A 17,507-nucleotide genomic window follows, 5' to 3' on the forward strand; every position below is an offset into this window, starting at 1 on the left:
TAAAAATGTGTAGGTATGTCCATTTATGCAACAAAATAAGCAACATAATAAATAATAAGTGATATATATTGAAGAAGGCCCATTAATTTTTGTTTTATTGTTCTAATGCTATTATAAGCCTACGTCCTTGAAAATCTTTATGAACTAAAGGAAAAACTATATATCTATCCAATTTTTCCATGTTCTTATGATAGATGTAACCATAAAGAAATAATACTGACTTCAAACTTAGTACAGAAAGTTTGCAAAGAAAAGGAAGAGAAAGAAAACAATTATTTACCTTGAGGGCGCTAACTTGTGTAATTGAGCATGCGTGGTAAGGTAAAAAGAAAGCCTAACAAAATGGCTTGTGATTAAAAACAAGCTTTTGGACAGTGGTCAAAATGGAGATTTTAGGATCCAAATCTATGCCTTTTAAGTTATAGTTCGGAATGCAGAAAGAAATGATCGGTGGCTGCTGTGTGTGTGGGGATGAAAGAGGGTGGACGGAGAATCCACTGGTTTATTGTGATGGTCACGGTTGCAATGTAGCCGTTCATCAAGGTTGGTCCTTTCTTCTGGGGTTTTGTTCTCGCGGGCTTGGTTTGTTTGTTTCGCATGCGTGATTTCTGTTTGTACGCGAGGAGGGCGGCCTAGGACCTCAGCCTGTGTTTTCAAAATAAAACTTCCGATTATGCTAGATTAACTTATTTCCTTATATATGCAAACATGTTATTATATATAGTATATACATTTATAAACCCTGCAGCATAACATGGCATTTGATTACTTGTTTGTTTTGGGTGGGAATTTCAAATTTCAGAATGATTGAATCAGATCTAGGAAAGTACAGTACGTTTTTTTGTAATTTGTAGGCCTACTTAGTACTAGTAATAGGCTAGACATATTCTCCCCTCCTGTGTTTTGTTTATATACAGCTGACATATTATTGAATGATAGGTCTACATTGATAACATAAATTATAGTTCAGCGTTGCTGTAAATATTTTCATTTAATTATATTTGCAGCTTGTTATGGAATTGTTTCAGTACCGACTGGACCCTGGTTTTGCCGTAAATGTGAATCTCAAGAAAGAGCAGCTAGAGTGGTAAGGATATTCTTTAGTAATTAAATAATAAAACAACAGCACATTTTCATTTGAAGTCTGAGTAGAAAACATATTTTGGTTTTGCATTTTTTGCTATACCATTTAGTTTACCAATTTATTATTAGAATCATGTCAAAATAATAGTCAACAATGAATTAAAAGTATACTGAATAAGGTTAAAAAAACTGTATTAATTTGTTATATAAAAGTACTTTATAGATAATTAAATAATTAAGCCCGGCAGTTTATATTCGTTAATATTTATCATATTAAATATATTTTCTTCTAGAAATGTGATCTTTGCCCTCAAAAGGAAGGTGCGTTGAAGCGTACAGATACAGGAGGTAAGAAAAATTAATGTATTACAAGATTATTATTAATTTAAAAAATAATGTCTATCAGTATTATTGCATGTGATGTTTAAATATGTTCTTATTGTTTGTAGGATGGGCTCACGTAGTATGTGCTCTGTACATACCAGAAGTATCATTTGGTGACGTCACTTCCATGGAACCAATCCAAGTGTCATTTGTCCCTCATGACAGATATAATAAGGTAAAAGCAGGTTCACCCTTCCCTGGTAAAGTGTTTGCTAAACGAATGTTGCTAAAAACGGTTGGTAAGGTTTCAACCTTTTACAGGACTTTCTCAACCCTGTGGTTCACACAGGTGATTGTACCCTCATTTTGCGACAACCGCAATTCTTATGACTACGGAACAGGTTGTGTTTATTTATTTAGGTCTGTTATGTGTGTGAGCAGAAATCAATGGGGACGAAGGCAACAAGTGGGGCATGTATGACCTGTAATAAAAACGGATGTCGTTTATCCTTCCATGTCACATGGTAAGCTATGAAAAACATTTGTGTGACTATTTCAGATTTGCTTTCAGTGCCTTTCCAGATTTGTACTGGTTTTGGTAACTGTTCAAATCAACTTAACTAAATCACACATATGCTAGTAATTTAGAGCACAAATCAATTAACTAAACTACTAAAATTTAAGTTTAAAAAATCAGTTATGTATCGAAATTTTAAAAATCTGCCTATTGCTTGAGAAGACATTGACCTCAATTTGAATTGCATAGCATCAAAGGCATGTTACTGTGACATCAAGTACAAATTGAAATGTTGCCACATAAAATAGACTTTACTCCATGCATAAGAGCAGAGAGTACACATAGCCTGCTACTATTAATCAATCTTTTTCTCTATTTAGTGCTCAATCTGACGGACTTTTATGTGAAGAAGCTGGTCAATATACAGACAATGTGAAATATACTGGTTACTGCAGTACACACTTTCAGAAATTGGTAAGATTACTACAAAGAAAGCAGACCAAATCGGGCGGGAAGCCCACTACACCTTTATGTTGATTTTTAACATCAACATGTTATCAATTTTTCAAACACAGAGCTTTGAACACTTGGGTATTCTTCCAATAAAATGCTGCAGAACTTTACTTACTAATAGAATATTATCCTATTTATAATACAGCTTATAACAAAAGTTGACTTTAACTCATTTTGGTCTCGTATTTTATATTCAGTAGAACACATCTAAAATAATTGCATTTTCCCGTAAAGTAAATGAGAGTCAATATATTTTTTAACAATACAGGCAAACTATTTTGAGTCTGCAGAGGTGTCCCCTTAATAGCAGTAGGGTTAGAATTATTGTCAAATTTTATGTTTTCTATCTTTTACAGAAAAAAGACAAAGATATAAAAACAATACCTCCATTCAAACACCCATACAGTATATTAACACCTGAAAAGGCTGGTGAACGTGAAAAACAGAAGGTAAATGCTGGTTCTGAAAAGTCACGTCAAGGGTTAAACGAAAAATTAAAGAGTGCCGAAAAGCCACGTGTCAACGTTACTGACAAGTCAAAAGGTGGAGTTGAAAAGTCACGGCCAGATAAACAAAAGAAACCTGAAAAACGATCAAAATCAATGGAACCAAAGAGTGATTCCGAAGAAGATGAATCTTTGCCGTCTGTTGCTAATGGTGACGTCAAAGGCAAGTTCACGACAGCTAACTTCACAGAAACTGTCATTCCAACTACTGCTCTGCCTCCATCGGCAGCATTGCTTGAGAAGACATCTGTGAGTAAGGCCAGAAAGACACATAGCTCCGCTAGTAGTAGTCCGAAATACGGCAGCATCGATAGTCATGAGAAGCAGCGCGAGACGTGTAGTACACCTAGTAGCCCATCATCTATCGATGTAGAGAGTGTATCGGTAAGTAGTCGAAGCTTCCACAGTAAGTCCGACAGTATGGATAAAATTTCTGAGGCTTCGTCGGGGAAGCTTAACGGAACTCCTTCGGTAACTACGGAAACAGTCATGCAAACTGATCTACCACCGTCATTAGAAAGTCCTAAAGATTCTGGAACTGGGCAAACTCCACCGGTGTCAAGCCCGACCTCGTACGAGAATTCATACAAGGAGTTTATGGCACGGTACACTAGCATTCCTAATGAAAAGTCAAGAGTTCAAGGTTTGAAACTGGCTCGTAGCAAATCTGAAGACTCTGACAAAAAGAAATCAAAATCTGAAAAGAGGAAAGATAATCAAAAGGTTGGTCGGCCAAAGAAGAAGTACAAGGATCTGCCATCACCTCTGAAGAAGGTTAGAAGATCAAGTAGCTCATCTCACAGCAGTCCTACTAAGAAATCTGAGCAGTTCACACTTCTGAATGACATGCATGGATACACCAAAGCATCTCATGGACCACCAAACTCATCAAATTATGCAGTTAAACACTTGGACATAGCTGCACTAAGAAATGGCCAAGGTTTGTCACAGAGAAATCTCTCAAAACTTTTATTCTACTTTTTAGGAGACTCCATTCTACCATGTCATCTTAATCTAGCTCAAACCAATGTTTGTCCAGAAAAGAAGTTTCTTATCCTTTAATTAACAACAATCCTTTAAATTCAAAATATTTTAAAGAGGTCTCTCTCAAAGCTTCTACTACATTTTAGGACTTCATTTGATCCTCTGGACTGTTGATTTAGTTGTCCTATTATTCTAACCCAAACTATGTTCCTTTTATAATCTGTTAACTGACATGCCACTATATTCCAAAGGTTTGACAATTCCAAACTAGCTTTAATTTGACGGAAGCAGTGGTTCTTCTGACCAAATTTGAGAAATTGTTGTTGGAAGCGTTTGACTGAAGTATCAAATTTAGAAAAGCATTTTGAAGAAACAAAAACAACTATAATCTCTTTCTCTGGAATCCTTCAGTCAAAATGACTATGATAAAGATATTGGAGAGCATTTCAGAAACAAATTAGACTCCAAGTATTATATTATTATGATTATATAATTATATGACACCTTATTCCTTCTTGCAACAGAGGGTGACGCTACAATCAGGGATGTTTTCAACACTGCTGGTCGTAGTGGTATCCTCGTTGGACCTCAACTTCCGCAGCCACCAACAGCTCAAAGAGCCAGACCCCAAAGGTAAGTTGAACTTCAATGAAACATTCTGATAAAGCAATCCATTAATCCAAAAATATTTGCTTAGCTTATTTTGAAAACTAGAAAGCAAAATCATTTGACTTAAATAAAGTTAACATGCTTTATATATGTACATATTTTTTTGTAACCATGTTAAAGGGCCAACTGAGACAAGTATACTAGGTTGGTCTTCATTTTATGCTCTGTATTATTTGTACTACATTTGATGAAATAAATGTTTGTTTGTTGAATGCTAAGCACATTTGAATAAAATTGTACTTGCGATATTTGACCTTGTTTGATAGTGCTGTACAAGCTACAAGTATGGAGGAGTTACTAGAGAGACAGTGGCAGCAAGGATCAGACTTCCTAATGCAACAAGCTAGTCACCTGGACAGTAAGTATGCATGCTTATCTTAAATTTATCGGAGTGAGTATAAAGTCTGAGCTTTTGTCTATTCCCGTTTACAGTATTTTGTTATAATTATCACTGATATTTGGGACATTCAACAAAATTGTTGTGTATACTATTCAAAATATAAATTATCAAAAAATTAATAATACTGTACACAGTACTAATAAAACGGTATTGATCATTATATTAATGAATTGAATAAAAGTTCACTCCACAAAACAGAAATAAAAAATTACAAACTCAACGCACTGAAATACACACCATCATGGTTCAATATTTCAACATGTAATTGTTTAAATGGACTAAAATAGTTTATCACATATTCAAACCCTTTTTAGTTGCCTCGTTAATTTCATGCCTGTACCAGTTACGGCAAGAGAACCATCGGTTAGAGGAACGGATCACATCGCTGGAGCAGCGAAGGGATCATCTACTGGCTGTGAATGCACGTCTAACGGTACCGTTACACCAAGGCAACAACCTTTATCCCAATGAAGACAACTCAGTTAGGCCTCCACGAGTGAATAACATCTACAATCACACTGAACCTAATATCAATCCCGGTCATGCAGTAAGCGCTCACTTGGAAATTATTTTATTTTTATCCTACATACAAAAGTTGAGGGGTGTTTATGGGGAAAATTTTATATTCAACATGTTACTTGTACTTTGTGTCGAAATAAAGAAAAAATATTATGCTACTGGCTACTTCGCAATATAGTGAATAAATTCATAATTTGTATAAAATGTGCTTAATTTTAGGATTTGAACAGCAGCCACAGTAGTCAAGGAAGTGCAAACCAATCGCTGAACAACAGTCGAAGCACGCCAATACAATCCAATCGTATTAGTCCAGCGCATGCCAGCAATCAATCAGCTCAAGTACATAACACCTCTCCACACATTGTGCTTGCCACTTCGCAACCAACATCTGTAATCCAGGGACGAAGCACACCAGTTCATACCAATGCTGGACAAATACATCCAGGACATTCCCAGATTACAAGCACACAGTTGGCACTGTTGTCCAGTCCGGAAGGTTCCACCGGAAGACCGTCTCATGGAAGGTATCTACTCCTTGATTTGTATATTTATAATGCACTTATTTACACTACCACAAAGTGCAAGGCCTAAAAAAGGTTTTTTGTACTAAATGCTGTTAATCCAACAATTTCAGCTGATAGTTTGGATATTGTTTAAACCTGAATAAAAAAGTAAACATTGACATATTTTTCTAGCCCTGAAGGTAGACCGAGAGACCACACATTGATAATGCACCCAGGACGAGGAGGCTCACTACAGCATGCTCCGTCAGCCATTCACCAACATATCTTGTATCAACAACAACTTGTAAGTTATTAAGAATGAATAAGTAGCTTACCAGCAGCTGATATCCTTTCTTCCAGTTCATGCTTTAGTTGTCTTCAATTTTTAGAGATTGGTAAATTCTACTCTCTGATACAACTTAAATTTTGTGTCTCAGATTATCATACTAGGTATTGAACAAAAACAATTATTTTTCTTCTTATTTTTGTACTAAATGCTTTTAATTAAATAGTCTCAGCTCTGGCTGCATTTTTAGATTTTCTCATCATACTACCGGTAACTAACTCATGCTGTCTTTTGTGAAAGTTATATTAGCATTCAACATCTCACTTGTTATTTATTGTGACATTATTAATAACATCTAATAATGAGTTTTAATGTTCATATTTGCTGGATGATTTTCGTTTGTGGAGAGCCAAACTGTCTTTACCATTTTAACACTGATGCATTCTATACATGTATGTATTATATAAGTGAATCTCTCTTATGTTTTATTTGTTTAGGAGCAGCAACAGCAGCAGCAACTTGCTTATCAAATGGTGCATGGTGTGTCCCTCCAAGGTCAGCAAACGGCCCCTGGATGTGTCATTCAGATGAATGGAGATGTACCTGCAGCATTTACACATCAACAACCAACATCAAAAGTAAGTGTTTTAATTATTAATGTTATTGCATTTAACTCTCTCAAAACATTATAGGACTAGCCGAAATTGTCAAACCTAGCGTAGATTGAATTGTCAAGACCTAGCCTAGCCAGAAGTGTCAAGAGCTAGCCTAGATTGAATTGTCAAGACCTAGCCTAGATTGAATTGTCAAGACCTAGTCTAGATTGAATTGTCAAGACCTAGTCTAGATTGAATTTTCATGACCTAGCCTAGATTGAATTTTCATGACCTAGCCTAGATTGAATTGTCAATCCTAGCCAGAAGTGTCTAGCCTAGCCAAAATTGTCAAGACCTAGCCTAGCCAGAATTGTCAAGATCTAGCCTAGATTGAATTGTCAAGACCTAGCCTAGATTGAATTGTCAAGACCTAGCCTAGATTGAATTGTCAAGACCTAGCCTAGATTGAATTGTCAAGACCTAGCCTAGATTGAATTGTCAAGACCTAGCCTAGATTGAATTTTCAAGACCTAGCCTAGATTGAATTGTCAAGCCTAGCCAGAAGTTTCAAGCCTAGCCAGAAGTGTCAAGACCTAGCCTAGATTGAATTGTCAAGACCTAGCCTAGATTGAATTGTCAAGACCTAGCCTAGATTGAATTGTCAAGCTTATCCAGAAGTGTCAAGCCTAGCCTAGATTGAATTGTCAAGACCTAGCGTAGCCCAAAAAACTTCAAGTGTCGAGACCTAGCCTAGATGAAAGTGTCAATCTCTGAAATTATCTGGCATGTCTTTCTTTCAGAATTAAATTTAAATGATGATGTTGATTCTTACTTTGTAGAGTTAACTCAATAACACCTTGTGTCATTTTAGTTTGAAATGTAATATTTAAAATTACCATTGAACGTTGTTTTTTATTCAATAACCTAGAACTCAAGAAGGAACGAGAAGAGACACAACGGTGGAAAGGATAAGACGTAACGGAAAGGAAACCAGGGTGGTAATATTTTATCAATTGATTGGGTTCGATAACTAAGTTATCTAATTATATATTGCCTTCAATGTTTCATATTTCTATTTTTTCAAATTTTTAAAATTAAATTGTAGAAAATGTATTTGTACTGTAATTACCTGGTTAAATAAAATATTGATCAGACATGAATTTATACAATTTACATATTTTACTACTGTAGATTTCTAAAGTTTATGTCTATATATGGTAGTCACATGCCATGTTTAGGATGTCTATTTATGGTAGTCATATGCCTATATGTCAGTCTTCCCATGTTTAGGGTTAGTATGTATGGCAATGATAAACCTGCAGTCATCAGTTATATATGGTCATGATATACCCATATATGGTAATGATATGATAAACCTATTATGGCATCATGTTATAGACATAGTTTTGGCTGACTAATTAAATTTCTAATTCATTGTGTTTCTTTTCCTGACCAAAGATTTTTAATTAATTTCTTGCAAACTTGTGAAAGCGATGTCATTTTGGTAAGCATTATATTTATGGCATTGGTTTTTTTTTTAAGTTACATGAAATAATAAAGAGGAAAAGGGGGACTTTTGAAATATGTCTCAAATCAAATTTTGCATTATAAACCTTCAGATATTTTCCCCATACTTTAATTTCTGCTTTTATCTGATGATTACATTGTTTAATTTTTTAGGCACAGATTATTTTTTTACTATAATTACTATAAATAAAAAAGAACAACTTCATTTAAAAATTATAATTTTTTTTCTTACAGTACTTAAAATAATGCAGGGAGGTTTAGGTTATTATTGGTATTGATAGTAATTTCCTGACTTTTCTATATTTAATAATATAATCATTTTAATTATTTATTATACCAATTGTTTGTGAAATTTATGTTTGTTGTAAATTGGGAAATACAGATATTTTTAGGGGCGGATTCAGTGAGTTAGGGCAGAAATCCTGAATCCTCTGTTGATTCTTATTTCTGTTTATACATTTTTAGGTGGATATTTTATTTAGCAAGCATTAAATTATAATAATAATAATAATATTTCAAATTTTGATCTTCTTTCAATTAATTTTGTATTTAGAGTAATTTACCAAATGTCTGTCTTTGTATTTTAATTAATTTAAATTAATTTGTTTTAAAAAAACAGTAATATAATACGGTATACTACGGTGTATACAATTGAAAAACACAAAATCCGCACTGTGTTTTGCTATAATTATTTTGTTATTCAATTTCACATTGATTTAGAAACAATAAAGTTGGTAAATGTTCCATAAATAGAGCTTTCGATTTGCGACGACCTAGGAAAGAGTTAGGTCATGTCAATTGATATGTCATGGGTCGTTGCCTAGACAACCACCACTGTGTTAAGGAATAGAATGAGGAAACATGTCCCTTCTCCTCTCAATGAATTAACACTATGTAGTTGTTAGGTCTTCTAAAATCAAAAGCTCCATACTTGATACCAATATAAGGTTTTACTCATTAGAATTGTAGATTATTTTAATACATGCTTAAAATCTGAATCTGACACTATAAAGTTGTTAATATGAAGTTGTTTTTTAAATAATGTAAAACAGTGATTGTAATTTATACTTTTGTATATAAAAGTTTTCTAAAATTATTCCATAGAGTAGAGTTTCGTTTGTATATTGGCTACTATATTTTGCCATATAACATGTACAGTTAGATATATTTACAATTGTATCCTAAAGCCTGGTTCCCAAATACACAACGCAAGGATGTAACCCAAGTTATTCAACCAATCACAAGCTACATGTTGAATGATCTATCTGTTCGGATTGGTCAAATTACTTGTGATGCGTGTATGGTGTCCTAGTGGGAATCGAGCATAAGTAAAGCATAGACTACTCAAGAAACTTGATTTAAACTTTTGTTTGCAAACTGTGAGTTTGCTCATGTCTGCAAACTGAACTTTGCTAGTGTAGACTAGGCTTAAGTAAGTAAACGCTGCATCTAAATGCCATTGTTGGTATAAAAAAAATAGGAATTTGCACATTGTATGACATTTTCAAAATCCTACTTTAGCCTAATTATTCAGGTACATTAGAACACCTCCTCTGAGACCCCTTCAGGGGACACTTTCTTGTGAAACGAAATGTTTTAACACTACAGCCGACCTCTAAGTATCTTAACTTTGATTTTGCTTAAGTCAGTCCTCAAAGTAACCTAAGCAAATACTCTGAGCCGATAAAGCCCATTTCACTGGTTTGATAAATAAAGTTTCAAGTATCAGTTTTTCACTTAAATTTAAAAAGATTGTAAAGTTAATTTGAAGAATGTTTTCCTGATGAATGATTTTATATGTTATATATAAATCAATTTGTATACTGAAAATTTCTCACACAATGTATTTGCATAAAGGTTTTTAAATTTCTATCAGGTCATGACCTTTTGTAATGAACTTTGACCTATTTTAGATAGGAAATTTGTCTGTATGTTTTTTTTTTATATACAACACTGTTCTGCTTGAAATAGCATTGCCACCAATTTCCTTTGTATAAATGTTTAGAAAATTCTTGGAATTAAAGTTACTGTACAAATTGCTTCCAATTAGGTAGTATTTTCACAAGTTAGGGATCATTTCAAAACCATTTTACTGCAGTAACTACATTTTTTTACTGCAATAACTTTCAATGTAGAAGATTTTAAGACAGCCACTGCAATAATCAGTGTATGTATCAAAACAAGATTGATAATTACATAAACAGAATGTGGTTTCTGCAGTAGCTGCAGTAGAATATTTTGACATGGTCCCTTAATAAGTGAAGCACTTATTCTTTTATCAGCCAAATAAAAAAAATGTTAATACATCACAAGACTTTATAAATTTGAAAAGGAAAACAGATTAATAGTAAATAATAAGTGCTGACAAAAACTAGTCTTTTGAACACACCTGTAAAAAGCTAATCATTTTGATTTAAACGACTCAGTTATCAAATTGTATTAGTTTCCTATTCCATGATTTTAATGTGTAGAGGAATAGCAGCAGTTTGGCACATTGATTTTATTTTTATACATGAAATTGGTCGACAAAATGCATGTGTTCTGAAATTAATAGTTTGTCCCTCTCTAGTTAGAATAATGATGTTAATCTTTGATACAATTTGTAATAAAACAGCATAAATATTAATATTATAATAGTTTATATTTTGTCTTAATTTGTTTTTGTATATTTATCATTATAAAGAAAGGTGTAAGTAATGGTGGAGAGGGGTTTTCTTTTTTTTTTTTGGTGTGGGGAGGGGTTGTTGATTCGTCTAGCCTCTTAATTTTGTTTTAAAATACGTAATTTAGGCCAAGGTATTTGTTCCAAATTAAAGTCAATCAAAACATCTAGCTTTGTACATAATAAATTATTAACGACAAATCGTTTCTAGGCTAGCCTACCAACTCGGAGAAGAAACAGTAAGACCGTTCCCGACCCGAATAGGTTAAGTACGTATAAGGAAACAGTGCTAGGTAGCTGACGAAACCGCCTAGGCCTAGCCTATCTATGCCTAGCTATTAACTAAAATATACTATTTAAAACTTATTCCTACATATTTTTACTTATATATTTTAATACTGAAATTGTGTGTAGGCCTACTACAGACCTTAAAACAGTTTCATAGTAATCATTTACTCACATGTTTCGACTGTTTTGGCTTTTCAGCGCGATGCTCACTTTGTCAACGTATCCAAGACCTAAGTATAGTCTGATTTTTCTCAACAAACACGTTATCTGATTGGTTGAAAGTGTTTTGGTTGCGCCAACTATCTCGAGATGTAATAAAAACCGGTTCAAACAGGTTATCAGACACAAAATAAATTCAATTTCGGAATCGCCGTATTCACCATTCACACTTGGGCTAAGGGAAACACTTACAAATTAAGAAAATTCCTATCTAAGTGAATACCATTTTAAGGGAAATACTTAAATATTTATTGAATTAAGTGAAATATCTCACTTAATATAAGTGTGATTGGTAAATACGACCACTGGTAGAAAATAACAATTGGGTATAAATTAACAAAAAGTTTTAAAATATGAGAATAAGACGCCCTCCCATGATCTCATGATGCTATTCCACCTAATTATGTGAAATTTGCAACATTTAGGCATAATTTCGTTTATAATTAATGCTCATCCACACCTAATGTGTACATAAATAAAATATTGTACAAAAACGAAAATGAATTTACTAAAAACCGTAATCGTTGATTTAACCATGGAGGAAAAAATAAATTTATTTTTTCCTCCATGATTTAACTTACAATGCACTAACAAAAAAATTGTTGTAGACATATGCCGAAACCCGGGATTGAACCAGGGACCTTCAGATCTTCAGTCTGACGCTCTCCCAACTGAGCTATTTCGGCAGTTGATAATTCCGGTGTACACAAATAAAATATTATACAAAAACGAAAATTAATTTACTAAAAACCGTAATCGTTGATTTAACTTACAATGCACTAACAAAATAATTGTCGTAGACATATGTCGAAACCCGGGATTGAACCAGGGACCTTCAGATCTTCAGTCTGACGCTCTCCCAACTGAGCTATTTCGGCAGTTGATAATTCCGGTGTACATAAATAAAATATTATACAAAAACGAAAATGAATTTACTAAAAACCGTAATCGTTGATTTAACTTCCAATGCACTAACAAAAAAATTGTCGTAGACATATGCCGAAACCCGGGATTGAACCAGGGACCTTCAGATCTTCAGTCTGACGCTCTCCCAACTGAGCTATTTCGGCAGTTGATAATTCCGGCGTACATAAATAAAATATTATACAAAAACGAAAATGAATTTACTAAAAACCGTAATCGTTGATTTAACTTACAATGCACTAACAAAAAAATTGTCGTAGACATATGCCGAAACCCGGGATTGAACCAGGGACCTTCAGATCTTCAGTCTGACGCTCTCCCAACTGAGCTATTTCGGCAGTTGATAATTCCGGTGTACATAAATAAAATATTATACAAAAACGAAAATTAATTTACTAAAAACCGTAATCGTTGATTTAACTTACAATGCACTAACAAAAAAATTGTCGTAGACATATGCCGAAACCCGGGATTGAACCAGGGACCTTCAGATCTTCAGTCTGACGCTCTCCCAACTGAGCTATTTCGGCAGTTGATAATTCCGGTGTACATAAATAAAATATTATACAAAAACGAAAATTAATTTACTAAAAACCGTAATCGTTGATTTAACTTACAATGCACTAACAAAAAAATTGTCGTAGACATATGCCGAAACCCGGGATTGAACCAGGGACCTTCAGATCTTCAGTCTGACGCTCTCCCAACTGAGCTATTTCGGCAGTTGATAATTCCGGTGTACATAAATAAAATATTATACAAAAACTAAAATGAATTTACTAAAAACCGTAATCGTTGATTTAACTTACAATGCACTAAAGAAAAAAAAATTGTCGTAGACATATGCCGAAACCCGGGATTGAACCAGGGACCTCCAGATCTTCAGTCTGACGCTCTCCCAACTGAGCTATTTCGGCAGTTGATAATTCCGGTGTACATAAATAAAATATTATACAAAAACGAAAATAAATTTACTAAAAACCGTAATCGTTGATTTAACTTACAATGCACTAACAAAAAAATTGTCGTAGACATATGCCGAAACCCGGGATTGAACCAGGGACCTTCAGATCTTCAGTCTGACGCTCTCCCAACTGAGCTATTTCGGCAGTTGATAATTCCGGCGTACATAAGTAAAATATTATACAAAAACGAAAATGAATTTACTAAAAACCGTAATCGTTGATTTAACTTACAATGCACTAACAAAAAAATCGTCGTAGACATATGCCGAAACCCGGGATTGAACCAGGGACCTTCAGATCTTCAGTCTGACGCTCTCCCAACTGAGCTATTTCGGCAGTTGATAATTGCGATGTACATAAATATAATATTATACAAAAACGAAAATGAATTTACTAAAAACCGTAATCGTTGATTTAACTTACAATGCACTAACAAAAAAATCGTCGTAGACATATGCCGAAACCCGGGATTGAACCAGGGACCTTCAGATCTTCAGTCTGACGCTCTCCCAACTGAGCTATTTCGGCAGTTGATAATTCCGGCGTACATAAGTAAAATATTATACAAAAACGAAAATGAATTTACTAAAAACCGTAATCGTTGATTTAACTTACAATGCACAAACAAAAAAATTGTCGTAGACATATGCCGAAACCCGGGATTGAACCAGGGACCTTCAGATCTTCAGTCTGACGCTCTCCCAACTGAGCTATTTCGGCAGTTGATAATTCCGGTGTACATAAATAAAATATTATACAAAAACGAAAATGAATTTACTTAAAACCGTAATCGTTGATTTAACTTACAATGCACTAACAAAAAAATTGTCGTAGACATATGCCGAAACCCGGGATTGAACCAGGGACCTTCAGATCTTCAGTCTGACGCTCTCCCAACTGAGCTATTTCGGCAGTTGATAATTCCGGCGTACATAAGTAAAATATTATACAAAAACGAAAATGAATTTACTAAAAACCGTAATCGTTGATTTAACTTACAATGCACTAACAAAAAAATCGTCGTAGACATATGCCGAAACCCGGGATTGAACCAGGGACCTTCAGATCTTCAGTCTGACGCTCTCCCAACTGAGCTATTTCGGCAGTTGATAATTCCGGCGTACATAAGTAAAATATTATACAAAAACGAAAATGAATTTACTAAAAACCGTAATCGTTGATTTAACTTACAATGCACTAACAAAAAAATTGTCGTAGACATATGCCGAAACCCGGGATTGAACCAGGGACCTTCAGATCTTCAGTCTGACGCTCTCCCAACTGAGCTATTTCGGCAGTTGATAATTCCGGTGTACATAAATAAAATATTATACAAAAACGAAAATGAATTTTCTAAAAAACCGTAATCGTTGATTTAACTTACAATGCACTAAAGAAAAAAATTTTCGTAGACATATGCCGAAACCCGGGATTGAACCAGGGACCTTCAGATCTTCAGTCTGACGCTCTCCCAACTGAGCTATTTCGGCAGTTGATAATTCCGGTGTACATAAATAAAATATTATACAAAAACGAAAATGAATTTACTAAAAACCGTAATCGTTGATTTAACTTAAAATGCACTAACAAAAAAATCGTCGTAGACATATGCCGAAACCCGGGATTGAACCAGGGACCTTCAGATCTTCAGTCTGACACTCTCCCAACTGAGCTATTTCGGCAGTTGATAATTGCGATGTACATAAATATAATATTATACAAAAACGAAAATGAATTTACTAAAAACCGTAATCGTTGATTTAACTTACAATGCACTAACAAAAAAATTGTCGTAGACATATGCCGAAACCCGGGATTGAACCAGGGACCTTCAGATCTTCAGTCTGACGCTCTCCCAACTGAGCTATTTCGGCAGTTGATAATTCCGGCGTACATAAGTAAAATATTATACAAAAACGAAAATGAATTTACTAAAAACCGTAATCGTTGATTTAACTTACAATGCACTAACAAAAAAATCGTCGTAGACATATGCCGAAACCCGGGATTGAACCAGGGACCTTCAGATCTTCAGTCTGACGCTCTCCCAACTGAGCTATTTCGGCAGTTGATAATTGCGATGTACATAAATATAATATTATACAAAAACGAAAATGAATTTACTAAAAACCGTAATCGTTGATTTAACTTACAATGCACTAACAAAAAAATTGTCGTAGACATATGCCGAAACCCGGGATTGAACCAGGGACCTTCAGATCTTCAGTCTGACGCTCTCCCAACTGAGCTATTTCGGCAGTTGATAATTCCGGTGTACATAAATAAAATATTATACAAAAACGAAAATGAATTTTCCAAAAAACCGTAATCGTTGATTTAACTTACAATGCACTAAAGAAAAAAAAATTGTCGTAGACATATGCCGAAACCCGGGATTGAACCAGGGACCTTCAGATCTTCAGTCTGACGCTCTCCCAACTGAGCTATTTCGGCAGTTGATAATTCCGGTGTACATAAATAAAATATTATACAAAAACGAAAATGAATTTACTAAAAACCGTAATCGTTGATTTAACTTACAATGCACTAACAAAAAAATTGTCGTAGACATATGCCGAAACTCGGGATTGAACCAGGGACCTTCAGATCTTTAGTCTGACGCTCTCCCAACTGAGCTATTTCGGCAGTTGATAATTGTGGTGTACATAAATAAAATATTATACAAAAACGAAAATGAATTTACTAAAAACCGTAATCGTTGATTTAACTTACAATGCACTAACAAAAAAATTGTCGTAGACATATGCCGAAACCCGGGATTGAACCAGGGACCTTCAGATCTTCAGTCTGACGCTCTCCCAACTGAGCTATTTCGGCAGTTGATAATTCCGGTGTACATTAATAAAATATTATACAAAAACAAAAAATGAATTTACTAAAAACCGTAATCGTTGATTTAACTTACAATGCACTAACAAAAAAATTGTCGTAGACATATGCCGAAACCCGGGATTGAACCAGGGACCTTCAGATCTTTAGTCTGACGCTCTCCCAACTGAGCTATTTCGGCAGTTGATAATTGCGGTGTACATAAATAAAATATTATGCAAAAACGAAAATGAATTTACTAAAAACCGTAATCGTTGATTTAACTTACAATGCACTAACAAAAAAATTGTCGTAGACATATGCCGAAACCCGGGATTGAACCAGGGACCTTCAGATCTTCAGTCTGACGCTCTCCCAACTGAGCTATTTCGGCAGTTGATAATTGCGGTGTACATAAATAAAATATTATACAAAAACGAAAATGAATTTACTAAAAACCGTAATCGTTGATTTAACTTACAATGCACTAACAAAAAAATTGTCGTAGACATATGCCGAAACCCGGGATTGAACCAGGGACCTTCAGATCTTCAGTCTGACGCTCTCCCAACTGAGCTATTTTGGCAGTTGATTATTCCGGTGTACATAAATAAAATATTATACAAAAACGAAAATGAATTTACTAAAAACCGTAATCGTTGATTTAACTTACAATGCACTAAAGAAAAAAAAATTGTCGTAGACATATGCCGAAACCCGGGATTGAACCAGGGACCTTCAGATCTTCAGTCTGACGCTCTCCCAACTGAGCTATTTCGGCAGTTGATAATTCCGGTGTACATAAATAAAATATTATACAAAAAAGAAAATGAATTTACTAAAAACCATAATCGTTGATTTAACTTACAATGCACTAACAAAAAAATTGTCGTAGACATATGCCGAAACCCGGGATTGAACCAGGGACCTTCAGATCTTCAGTCTGACGCTCTCCCAACTGAGCTATTTCGGCAGTTAATAGTTCCGGTGTACATAAATAAAATATTAAAAAAATTGTGATTGGTCAAATTACTTGCTCTGTGTCTACCATCCTTTTGTTTCGTGCAAGTAGGAACCTAGTAATACAACGCATAAAATGGTCCAACTTCTATATACAATATTTTGCATTGTGTGTGTGTATATTATATACTGAAAACAATAATCCGACAAAGACCGACAGTAATCTTAGTTTT

The 17,507-nt window shown here is 34.4% G+C and overlaps 1 protein-coding gene and 27 non-coding genes across 28 annotated transcripts; 1 reads left to right on the plus strand and 27 right to left on the minus strand.

Annotated features, from left to right (window-relative positions):
• The first annotated feature begins 322 nt into the window (after positions 1-322).
• LOC144841036 (uncharacterized) lies at positions 323-11,053 on the plus strand. Its single transcript, XM_078697188.1, has 14 exons — positions 323-543; positions 1,008-1,087; positions 1,377-1,431; positions 1,533-1,642; positions 1,828-1,931; positions 2,305-2,398; positions 2,794-3,883; positions 4,452-4,560; positions 4,863-4,954; positions 5,311-5,543; positions 5,735-6,039; positions 6,211-6,322; positions 6,802-6,942; positions 7,829-11,053. The coding sequence occupies exons 1-14, from the start codon at positions 432-434 to the stop codon at positions 7,877-7,879; spliced, it is 2,688 nt and encodes an 895-aa protein (XP_078553314.1). The 5' UTR covers positions 323-431; the 3' UTR covers positions 7,880-11,053.
• Positions 11,054-12,209: 1,156 nt separating this feature from the next.
• Positions 12,210-12,282, minus strand: Trnaf-gaa (transfer RNA phenylalanine (anticodon GAA)). The gene has a single exon. It is a non-coding gene; the product is annotated as a tRNA-Phe (tRNA).
• Positions 12,283-12,401: 119 nt separating this feature from the next.
• Positions 12,402-12,474, minus strand: Trnaf-gaa (transfer RNA phenylalanine (anticodon GAA)). The gene has a single exon. It is a non-coding gene; the product is annotated as a tRNA-Phe (tRNA).
• Positions 12,475-12,593: 119 nt separating this feature from the next.
• On the minus strand, positions 12,594-12,666 carry Trnaf-gaa (transfer RNA phenylalanine (anticodon GAA)). Its single transcript has one exon. It is a non-coding gene; the product is annotated as a tRNA-Phe (tRNA).
• A 119-nt stretch (positions 12,667-12,785) lies between these two features.
• On the minus strand, positions 12,786-12,858 carry Trnaf-gaa (transfer RNA phenylalanine (anticodon GAA)). Its single transcript has one exon. It is a non-coding gene; the product is annotated as a tRNA-Phe (tRNA).
• A 119-nt stretch (positions 12,859-12,977) lies between these two features.
• On the minus strand, positions 12,978-13,050 carry Trnaf-gaa (transfer RNA phenylalanine (anticodon GAA)). Its single transcript has one exon. It is a non-coding gene; the product is annotated as a tRNA-Phe (tRNA).
• A 119-nt stretch (positions 13,051-13,169) lies between these two features.
• Trnaf-gaa (transfer RNA phenylalanine (anticodon GAA)) lies at positions 13,170-13,242 on the minus strand. The gene has a single exon. It is a non-coding gene; the product is annotated as a tRNA-Phe (tRNA).
• Positions 13,243-13,364: 122 nt separating this feature from the next.
• On the minus strand, positions 13,365-13,437 carry Trnaf-gaa (transfer RNA phenylalanine (anticodon GAA)). Its single transcript has one exon. It is a non-coding gene; the product is annotated as a tRNA-Phe (tRNA).
• A 119-nt stretch (positions 13,438-13,556) lies between these two features.
• On the minus strand, positions 13,557-13,629 carry Trnaf-gaa (transfer RNA phenylalanine (anticodon GAA)). Its single transcript has one exon. It is a non-coding gene; the product is annotated as a tRNA-Phe (tRNA).
• Positions 13,630-13,748: 119 nt separating this feature from the next.
• Positions 13,749-13,821, minus strand: Trnaf-gaa (transfer RNA phenylalanine (anticodon GAA)). The gene has a single exon. It is a non-coding gene; the product is annotated as a tRNA-Phe (tRNA).
• Positions 13,822-13,940: 119 nt separating this feature from the next.
• Trnaf-gaa (transfer RNA phenylalanine (anticodon GAA)) lies at positions 13,941-14,013 on the minus strand. The gene has a single exon. It is a non-coding gene; the product is annotated as a tRNA-Phe (tRNA).
• A 119-nt stretch (positions 14,014-14,132) lies between these two features.
• On the minus strand, positions 14,133-14,205 carry Trnaf-gaa (transfer RNA phenylalanine (anticodon GAA)). The gene has a single exon. It is a non-coding gene; the product is annotated as a tRNA-Phe (tRNA).
• Positions 14,206-14,324: 119 nt separating this feature from the next.
• On the minus strand, positions 14,325-14,397 carry Trnaf-gaa (transfer RNA phenylalanine (anticodon GAA)). Its single transcript has one exon. It is a non-coding gene; the product is annotated as a tRNA-Phe (tRNA).
• A 119-nt stretch (positions 14,398-14,516) lies between these two features.
• Positions 14,517-14,589, minus strand: Trnaf-gaa (transfer RNA phenylalanine (anticodon GAA)). The gene has a single exon. It is a non-coding gene; the product is annotated as a tRNA-Phe (tRNA).
• A 119-nt stretch (positions 14,590-14,708) lies between these two features.
• Positions 14,709-14,781, minus strand: Trnaf-gaa (transfer RNA phenylalanine (anticodon GAA)). Its single transcript has one exon. It is a non-coding gene; the product is annotated as a tRNA-Phe (tRNA).
• Positions 14,782-14,902: 121 nt separating this feature from the next.
• Trnaf-gaa (transfer RNA phenylalanine (anticodon GAA)) lies at positions 14,903-14,975 on the minus strand. The gene has a single exon. It is a non-coding gene; the product is annotated as a tRNA-Phe (tRNA).
• Positions 14,976-15,094: 119 nt separating this feature from the next.
• Positions 15,095-15,167, minus strand: Trnaf-gaa (transfer RNA phenylalanine (anticodon GAA)). Its single transcript has one exon. It is a non-coding gene; the product is annotated as a tRNA-Phe (tRNA).
• A 119-nt stretch (positions 15,168-15,286) lies between these two features.
• Positions 15,287-15,359, minus strand: Trnaf-gaa (transfer RNA phenylalanine (anticodon GAA)). The gene has a single exon. It is a non-coding gene; the product is annotated as a tRNA-Phe (tRNA).
• Positions 15,360-15,478: 119 nt separating this feature from the next.
• Trnaf-gaa (transfer RNA phenylalanine (anticodon GAA)) lies at positions 15,479-15,551 on the minus strand. Its single transcript has one exon. It is a non-coding gene; the product is annotated as a tRNA-Phe (tRNA).
• A 119-nt stretch (positions 15,552-15,670) lies between these two features.
• On the minus strand, positions 15,671-15,743 carry Trnaf-gaa (transfer RNA phenylalanine (anticodon GAA)). Its single transcript has one exon. It is a non-coding gene; the product is annotated as a tRNA-Phe (tRNA).
• Positions 15,744-15,866: 123 nt separating this feature from the next.
• Trnaf-gaa (transfer RNA phenylalanine (anticodon GAA)) lies at positions 15,867-15,939 on the minus strand. The gene has a single exon. It is a non-coding gene; the product is annotated as a tRNA-Phe (tRNA).
• Positions 15,940-16,058: 119 nt separating this feature from the next.
• Trnaf-aaa (transfer RNA phenylalanine (anticodon AAA)) lies at positions 16,059-16,131 on the minus strand. The gene has a single exon. It is a non-coding gene; the product is annotated as a tRNA-Phe (tRNA).
• Positions 16,132-16,250: 119 nt separating this feature from the next.
• Trnaf-gaa (transfer RNA phenylalanine (anticodon GAA)) lies at positions 16,251-16,323 on the minus strand. Its single transcript has one exon. It is a non-coding gene; the product is annotated as a tRNA-Phe (tRNA).
• A 120-nt stretch (positions 16,324-16,443) lies between these two features.
• Positions 16,444-16,516, minus strand: Trnaf-aaa (transfer RNA phenylalanine (anticodon AAA)). Its single transcript has one exon. It is a non-coding gene; the product is annotated as a tRNA-Phe (tRNA).
• Positions 16,517-16,635: 119 nt separating this feature from the next.
• On the minus strand, positions 16,636-16,708 carry Trnaf-gaa (transfer RNA phenylalanine (anticodon GAA)). The gene has a single exon. It is a non-coding gene; the product is annotated as a tRNA-Phe (tRNA).
• A 119-nt stretch (positions 16,709-16,827) lies between these two features.
• Trnaf-gaa (transfer RNA phenylalanine (anticodon GAA)) lies at positions 16,828-16,900 on the minus strand. Its single transcript has one exon. It is a non-coding gene; the product is annotated as a tRNA-Phe (tRNA).
• A 122-nt stretch (positions 16,901-17,022) lies between these two features.
• Positions 17,023-17,095, minus strand: Trnaf-gaa (transfer RNA phenylalanine (anticodon GAA)). Its single transcript has one exon. It is a non-coding gene; the product is annotated as a tRNA-Phe (tRNA).
• Positions 17,096-17,214: 119 nt separating this feature from the next.
• Trnaf-gaa (transfer RNA phenylalanine (anticodon GAA)) lies at positions 17,215-17,287 on the minus strand. The gene has a single exon. It is a non-coding gene; the product is annotated as a tRNA-Phe (tRNA).
• Between the last annotated feature and the right edge of the window lie 220 nt (positions 17,288-17,507).

The sequence above is a fragment of the Antedon bifida genome, chromosome 4, assembly GCF_963402885.1.
Source record: "Antedon bifida chromosome 4, ecAntBifi1.1, whole genome shotgun sequence".
Classification (NCBI taxonomy): Eukaryota; Metazoa; Echinodermata; class Crinoidea; order Comatulida; family Antedonidae; genus Antedon; species Antedon bifida.

Bases quoted from the DNA above. Each gene is read 5' to 3' on its own strand.
- LOC144841036 (XM_078697188.1), top strand. From the start codon at position 432: ATGCAGAAAGAAATGATCGGTGGCTGCTGTGTGTGTGGGGATGAAAGA. The intron at 1,432-1,532 runs GTAAGAAAAATT...TATTGTTTGTAG, and splicing joins GAAGCGTACAGATACAGGAG to GATGGGCTCACGTAGTATGT. The intron at 1,643-1,827 runs GTAAAAGCAGGT...TTATTTATTTAG, and splicing joins CTCATGACAGATATAATAAG to GTCTGTTATGTGTGTGAGCA.